General features: G+C 34.2%; 1 protein-coding gene across 1 annotated transcript in view; it reads right to left on the reverse strand.

Annotated features, from left to right (window-relative positions):
* Window positions 1–316: 316 nt before the first annotated feature.
* Window positions 317–8,860, reverse strand: part of LOC118747095 (titin-like) — an 80,710-nt gene continuing 72,166 nt past the window's right edge. The window contains exons 17-21 of the mRNA XM_036481086.1: window positions 6,233–6,253; window positions 4,417–4,521; window positions 1,909–2,103; window positions 1,523–1,825; window positions 317–1,420 (exon numbers count right to left, since the gene is read on the reverse strand). Coding sequence (XP_036336979.1) covers window positions 1,230–1,420; window positions 1,523–1,825; window positions 1,909–2,103; window positions 4,417–4,521; window positions 6,233–6,253 — 815 coding nt within the window. The 3' untranslated portion in view covers window positions 317–1,229. The remainder of the gene's footprint in view (window positions 1,421–1,522; window positions 1,826–1,908; window positions 2,104–4,416; window positions 4,522–6,232; window positions 6,254–8,860) is intronic.

Below are 8,860 nucleotides of genomic sequence, written 5' to 3' on the forward strand. Positions count from 1 at the left end.
TCTAGATAAATCGATGATAAACAAACAAGCAAGCAAGAAGCTCAAGAAGTGTTCCACAGTCTCATCCTCTTCAAAGAAGGATTGGCAAATGGAGTTGTCATTTACGCCTATCACAGTCAGGTGTTTGTGAATAAAAAACAAAACATTAAAGTGTACTTACATATATTTTTTGTTGTTCTTCAAACATATTTATTAATGTTTTAGTGCTTACTTAAGCGCTTAAAATTGCTTCTTTCTTCGGTCCTGATCATCAGTCTTACGTAAAGAAAATAACACATTTTTGTAACTAAATTTAATTTTTTTTATTTATGCATTCAGAACAATCATATACATATGTTTAAATGTATTTGCATATCGCAATGCGCATAGTAACTATGCATGCACATACATAGACTCAATTTTGTTCGTATAAAAAAAGTAAATTTGAGATTTTTACAGTCATGAAGTGAAGGAGAAATTAAGTGATTTCCTTTAAAATGCTCGCACCTATATTTGCATTTAAAAGTCTCCCAAAAAGGAAATGCTTAATTTCACCTCAACTTCTAAGAGGAATATACAATAAATAATAGCTTAATCGCACCAAGTATTATTTATTGTATTTACAATTCATTTGTTTTTTTTCGTAGTAATTTCAAAAATTTTGCGACATTTTTTTATGTTTTCTTTGACATTTATCACAGTTTTAATAAATAATAAACAAAACTAAATTTTATACATATTATGAAATTCGAGATTTAATTTTTAAAATATTTCAAATTTTAATTAATGAGATTATTTCATGTCTTCTGTAATCAATATTTATCTTTTTCCATATTTCATTCCTTCATTGATATTTTTCACAAGACGTAGGTTACAAAAATTTTCTTCGCTCGCATTTTCAAACCTATGTATGTGAAAAATAACCAATTTGAAGAAGGAAATGGTTTATGGTTATTATGTGGCACCACACTTTAAACTGCGTTGCATAATCAACACATTACAATTAGATTAAATCGTTGAATGTATTATTAACAAAAAAAAAAAAAACAATAAAAAATAAGGGCTTCCAAAACTATGCAATTAATATTTAAATGAACGTACGTTGTATAAATATGAAAATTATCAATAAGTATTTTAGTAAAATTAGTAGTTTCGAAGCTATTCGCTCATAGCTTTGTTTTTCTTTGTCATTTTTTACAACAATATTTGCGGCCTAACATAACATCTATTGTACACATAGCAAACTAGTATTATTTTGATGATTTCTTCTTTTTGCTTTTTGGCAATTTCGCCCAAATGCGGAAGAAGTATTCGTCTCGACGCAGCAGTTTACCACGAGCATACGAATGAATATCCGCGTCCATATTGTGATCACGCAACCAGGACGATGTATTGCAACTACTCATTTCCGTACGCGGTTCGTCGGGCAAACTCAAGTGTCCTTTGAAATGTGAGGGAAAGAGAAATAGAAATACATGTGTAAGTTATGCTTTCCTTTTTAACAGCTTTCTCGCAGCATGCACAATTGATTAGTGTATCTTACCTGCTGTCATAGCCTTATATGGCTCCTCAGATTCGAGTGGTTCACTAAGACCGATCTCGTTCTTTGCAAATATGCGTATCATATATTCATGATTCTCTTGTAGGTCGCGTATCTGGAATCTTTGCACACCGGCCGGTACACGGCCCACTTCGATCCACATCGTTTTCTTCATGTCACGTATTGCAATGTGATAGCCGAGCAGTGGCGCACCACCATCTGACTCGGGTATACCCCATTCGAATATGTGTGCATTGGCGGCAAGTACTCGCGCCTCCAATGGCGCAGTGGGCGGTGAAGGAACGGCTATTTGAATGAGATTCAATTGCAAAATGATAAATATGGCATAATGTTTTGTATGTTAAAACCGAATGGTAGTCTACACTTACTTGCGTGTGTTTTGAGGGATACACTCTCGGTTACGGCTGGTGCACCTAATCCAACCGCATTCTCAGCTGATACCCTAAACCAGTACTCGCATTTTTCCTTCAAGTTATCCACTGTGTATTGGCGACAGTGTGCATCTAAGGTGATTACCTTTGTCCATTTGGTTGATGTTGCCGAACGTTTTTCAATACAGTAGCCTGGGCGAACGTAAAAGAACGGTTTAAAATCTATAGATGTGTATTTTTGTATGAGAGTTCTTTAAAGTTTGATTATTTCAGTTTATAAATTGGTAACGAATATTCTAAACTGAATGCTCAAATCGGATTTCATTCATTTACGAGTGACCTAATTTAGCCCAGTAATAGTTCCATAACTAAGGCATATTGAGCTGTCTACAGATCGATAAATGAGAAAACAAATCGATCATGTTGTGATAGATGGAAGACGCGCTCCCAGTGATTTAGACGTACGTACACTCCGAGGGCCAAACATAGACTCGGACCACTATCTTGTTGCAGCCCAGATACGCACCTGCCCCTGTGCTGAAAAGCTGGCCAATGCATTCGCCACTCGTCTCACACTTGCTCTTAGATAGAACTCTTCAACAAACCAACATATGCGAAGAGCTTGAAATTCTGACCGACAGGAAAAAAACCCAGAACTTTACAAGAGAGTTAGGTGGCTTACGGAAGGGTTCAAGACATGGGCGAACTCATGTAAGAACAATCAAGGCGACCACGTGACCGATGTGCAGAACGTACTTAAATTATATAGGTTACACTTCTCCACCCTATTGAATCGTAGCAGCACTGAAAGTTGTGGAGAAGACGAACCTGAGCACCTAGTCAATGATTACGGAGTCGATGTTCCACCACCTGATGTGAGTGGTAAGAAATGCAATTACGCGGCTAAAAACCAACAAAACTGTTGGAGCTAACGGCCTGTCAGCCGAGCTATTCAAGTACGGCGGCGAGGAGCTGATAAGGTGAATGCATCAAATCTTATGCAAAAAATGGTCAAATCAACGCATGTCCGACGACTGGAATTTAAATGTGATCTGCCCAATCCACAAGAAACTACCGCGGGATCAGCATTCTACGCATAGGTTGCAAGGTCTTATCGAGTGTATTGCGTGAAAGTCTAAAGCCCACCGTCAACGAACTGATTGTGGCTTATTAGTGTGGACTTGGACCCGGAAAATGCACCATAGACCAGGTATTCACAATATGCGAAATCTTGGAAAAGGCCCGCGAGAAGGGGATCCAAAATTACCAGCTATTAGCGGCTTTCGATAACACGAAAATAAGTTATTTTTATGACGGAATGTCTGAATTGTGTATCCACGCGAATACCACCAGCTCCGTCAGGATTGGAAAGGACCTCTCCGAGCCATTTGATACCAAACGAAGGTTGATTCCCTTTGCTGGGGATTCTTTAAGCTGATGTTTACAAGAGCGTACAATTGCTGGCGTATGCCGCCGACAGCTACATTAACATTAAAAACAAGGGCTCCGTCTGTTCTGCCTTCTCGGGATTAGATATAGAAACAAGGCGTGTGGGTCTGGTGGTGAGCGAGGACTAAACGAAATATCTCATGTTTTCAGACAAACAGTCAGAGTATAAGCGTCTTGGCATCCTTTTCACTGTTGAAAGTTACAAATTTGAAAAAGTAGACGACCTCGTTTATTTTGGTACCTTGATATCCAACGGAGAATTACTTTTACCAACAACTGCTACTTTGGCTGAGTAGGCAATTGAGAAGTAAAGTCCTCTCTCGACCTACAAAAATCACACTTTATAAGTCACTCATCATGCGCAGAAGGATGTACAATGATAACATCCGATAAAGCCGCTTTCCTTGCTATGATTACTCCTCAGCAATTTCGATAGATCCATATTTCTGCCATGACAATGATACATAGATAAATGAACGTCAGCAGATATTTGTATACATATATTTTTATAGCATTAATATCTTCATTCCAATGCAGAATATTTTAAAAAAGGGTAGTTGGAGTGATTTCACACAGATTTTGGCTGGTTACGGTCAAAACGCATTCAATTCTGGATGCGGTAAGAATACTAGCCCTTTTGCCCATAAAACTAAATGAAATAGCATTTGCTACTAACGAAAAATGACACTGAAGATGGCACAACGCTACAAACCAAATTTGACAAGGGAAATTCGTTCCAAAATACATCATGCACGCCCCCTGTCAGAAACAACAACCAAACAGGAAACAATTGCTACTACATAAGTAGGGAGAATATATAGTTTCTCGCTGATTGCCTAACTGTAGATAACGACCCATGCTTTTGTATGTGCAAAAGATAGTTCGGCTCATAGAAACATAATGCCGACTTTGGCTCAAGGGCGAGCAAAGACGTATACGTTTGTAGTTGAACGCTATTATAGTCCAACGTCTCGGTATTAGGAATATTATAAATGTAGTAGAAAAATATTTGAACATTTTGTATTTATGTAATTTGCTTCAAATCGCGATACATACCAGTTATCTCTGAACCTCCATTGCTTGCTGGCACTTCCCAGTCAAGAGTCACACTACGATTCGTCACATCAGGGATGCGCAAATTTTGCGGTGGTGATGGAGGAGCTGTTGAGAATTTTTAAACAAAAACCATTAATAAATTATAACAGTAAAAAAGCATTGAATCGCAGAGTTCGTACGTATGAACCCTATTCTCAGGTTAATTGACTGCCGCTTAAATGGTTATCCGCTTATTTTAATTAACTCGATGTGAAAATGAATTCTTCATTTAAGTGAAATAGATAAATAACACAGGTTTGCAAAGAAGAAAAAAGGTAACTGAATATTGAATCAAACCTCTATATTCCTATGTTATTCCATCACGTCAGGTTCGAGGTCATTTGAAGGTCAAGTAGGGAAAAATTCATTGAATAAATCAGAACATTCAATACCATTCTTCAGAATTCTACCTTGAGATGACCTCGGCATAGCCTCTAGATGACCTTGAATAATCAAGGGACCCTCATATTCGGATTCAACGACAACAAAAACAATAAAAAAATGAATTACTATTTCTATTGCATAAATTCGTTTTCCTATTTCACCCTCAAACAGGGTAGCCAACCTTTTTTTGAGAATTCCCCGATTTTGACAATGAAATTCCCTGATTTTGCCCGAAATTTCGTAAAATTCCCCACTCATAGATATCTCCTTATTAACAAAAAAAAAAAGAAACACCAAAAATTGAATGTATTTTGATATATTACTGGCCTTTCTGTTTATTTTCTTCTTAAGTGTAATTCACTACTTTTATAAAGTTAGTTAACAAATTAGTAATAAAATATGTTTATATAATATTTACGTACATACACTGGTCGAAAAAATTTTAATCGCACCAAGTATTTTTATTGTGTTATTTAATTTGAGTTATAAAAATATAGTTCGTTCTTTAACAAATACCGTGTAAATACAAGTTTGAAACTTTGTGTAATATTTGAAAAAAAAAGATTTTGAGTATGCCGTTTTGTAGCCCATTATAGAATTATTATAATAAAGTGCAAGTTTCAAGTGTCTAAGAATTTTCGTTTTAGAATTTTTTCGCCAAAGTTTTTGCGGTTTTCTTCCATATGAAAATAAATTATGTTTATTCGTTATATGAAAGCAATGCGACATACAAAATTCTAAAAAATCAACGATAATTTTTGACCATTTGAAACTTTATTATATGTACTAGAATTGAACGAGCTGAAATTCCCTACAAAAAACGGTCCATTCCCCGATTCCCCACGCAAACTGAAATTACTCGCAAATCGGTTAATTCCCCACGAGTTGGCTTCCCTGCCCTCAAATGACCTGAAACCTGACATTATGGAGGGTAATGGACCTTCGATTCGGGTTTAGCGAGTAAAAAACCCCATATATATGAATTTTCAGGTTTATTTTTAATGAATTTTTCCCTACTTGATGTTAAAATGGCCTCGAACCTGACGTGATGGACGCTAACAGACCTCGGATTCGCGTTCAATAATATTAATTTTCCTTTCGTATTACTACTGTTAAGTTCGAATTTCCATAAGTCTTTCTGGTTTACTAAGTCTCTTTAGGAGAATTTTTATATAATACTGTTGGTTTTTTTTAAATAAAAATTTAATGGGGAAAAAGTTAAATTTCGCAGGCCTGCATATTTTTAAAGTTTGATCTACGTACTCTTTATGAAAAAATTGCGTACGATAAAAATGTATTATAAATTTATAAAATATATTTCGTTTATGTAAATAGAATTAACTTCTACTAGATAGCCTCTATTAATGCACATAGTACATATATACATACATACCTAAATTTTCTCCAGCCCGTACTGTATTTAGTATTTTTGATGGCAGTTAGTTGCATTATTTGAAGCATATCAGCGTTTGCGTATAAGGAATGAAGCAAATTTTTGGGTTAGCAAATAATGGTAAGCGAATATTTTAGGATATACATACATATCTACATTAGGCTGGTTCAATTAAAAGTAAAGTCCGATTAGACTATACTGACCCAAAAAATATACCACTGTTTTTTTACTTTGAAAGCAAATAATATTTAGATGTCGCTCAAAGCGCTCAAAGTTTTCCATGTATTTTATACGGGGTAAAAACAATTTCTCGTAGAAATAGTGTAAAGTTCTTGAAAATCAATAATTTTCGATCGGAAATATCCTTTTTTCTTTCAAAGGAGACTTTCAATAATTATACAAAAGTTTATTATTATTGGAAATCTCTTGAAGATAAACAGGGATATATTTTTTCGGTATAGAACAACGCCAGGGGGTGAGAGCATTAACATTCCGACTTTATTTTTTGAACAAAAATATATGTGCGTATGAGTGAAAGTGTATAAATAGTATGCCAAATTGGACAGCTGAACTTAAATCTGAACATTTTTGTCAATTTTAATAAAATTTCATCTTCACAAATCCTATTTTTGGCTGCTGAAAATGTTTTAATTGCCTTTTTTTAAATGCACTGATGGCCCATTAATTAGAAACATGACTCCTTTAAAATTTTTGACAATTAATTTTTTCTGCATTACTTTTAATTTATTATTTATTTACAAAAATAAAGTTCGTTCTACGACGAGAACTATGTTACTCAAAGTTTAAAACCTTGCAAAAGATTTATAAAAATCTGCAAAATTTCACAAAAACGGTCATCAAAATTTCAATTTATTCGAAATTTGAATATGCAGTTTTATTGCCCATTAAATTTTAGTATAATATTGTGGAGGTTCAAAGTAGCTGACGATGTTATTTATTTTGCGTAACATCGTTTCAATTGGACTAGTGTCGGCTATGAGTTGAAATTAATCTACATATAACCCCTGCCTCTGTAAAGGCAGTGTCACACGATTGGTACATTTGTACAGCTTTGCACATTTTTTATATTGTGCTATTGGTACAAAGTGAAAAAACTGAGACGACATTTTTTTTGTAGCCACACGATTGGTTCAATACAGTGAACTTCTATTGAAAAATTGGAACAAATTCTTTTTCGTGATTGGGATAAAGAAAAATATTTGTGTATTCACACGATTGGGATACAATTTGCACCAAAGTGTGGGTAAATGTCCAATCATGTGATACAGTTATATTGTTCATCAAAAATGCTCTTCAATTCAATCCTCTCTTAAGAAGACAATATGCATCTCTTTTTTCTACATTTTGGTAGCAAATCGAAATATCTCATTTCTTGAGTTGTGACAGTCCCTTATTAATGTCCGATATGAAAATTTGTTCATTTGATTAAAATAAATTTTATTCTAAGTTGATAAATTAAATTGACTAAGCTTCAATACAAAAAAAATCAAGAAATTTTACCAATTTAACATATGGAACAATAAAGCCAATTTAAAAATTTTCCGGTGTCAAAATGTTCGGTAACAGGCAGAATAGGCCTGAGAACGTCTTGCAGTATCACCGACGATATATTTACTTAATTGGCTCACTTTAGATGGTTACTTGAACACGGTATTACGAGTATTTATATCCCGTTAGATATGTATAATAATGCCCTTATCCAAATGCACACAATTTCGAGAAAAATGGCTCTAAAGTTGTTAAGCAGTTATTCCTTTTGACGTATTTCTGGCGTACTAGTAATATTTGTATCTTAATACTTAATGGAATTCTTCCTTTTAAGCATGGCAAAGCATTAAGCCAGAAGCGTTTCAAGGGTATTAGAGTATTTTTTAACTCATATGTATAAAGGTTTTATGTACATATATAGAGTAAGTGGGCAAATGACAAAATAAAGCAAATCAATCCATTAGATTCATTTAAAGATAGAAAATTACCGTAAATACCATATCTAAACTCACAGGTTTGTTCTGCGCTGGTAATAAAAAGTTTGTAACTGGCAAATAAAGTTGCTGTAATTTTTTAAACACTTTACACAGTTTGGTAACAAAATATTGCCCCGTAAAATATGCAATGCCAGAATTTCCACAAAACTTGCTACCTGAATTGCCATATAAATTAAAACGTTACCTAGTTAACTAGAATTGCGGTTACAAGAAGTGGTAAACATTTTGGGTAATCTAATTTTCCGGTTACAAAATCATCGGTTACGTGCAGAATCGATCTGCCAATGTGATTCAGTTTTTCTTCCGAATCATTTCGTAAGAACACTTCTTCGGCATTAATGTAAAAACTGTTCTACAAACAATATCAGCTTTTCATTGCCTTAGTTATTAGAATTTCCGCGCAGAGGGTAACATTTTTCGGTAGAAAAGAAAACAATATTAGTTTGACTTTGTCAATTGTCCACTTACGCATTCATACTTATGACTATATTAACTTTAAATTAGTATGATTTTTTTTTTGTAATTTAAAAAAATCCATTAATTTTTCAATTGTGTGTTAAAATATTCTTTCGCTGAATAAATAATATAAATAAATGTAAGTATGTACGTATATGTATACATT

Source organism: Rhagoletis pomonella, unplaced genomic scaffold, assembly GCF_013731165.1.
Source record: "Rhagoletis pomonella isolate Grant_MI unplaced genomic scaffold, Rhpom_1.0 Rhpom_scaffold_00011, whole genome shotgun sequence".
In the NCBI taxonomy this organism is placed as follows: domain Eukaryota; kingdom Metazoa; phylum Arthropoda; class Insecta; order Diptera; family Tephritidae; genus Rhagoletis; species Rhagoletis pomonella.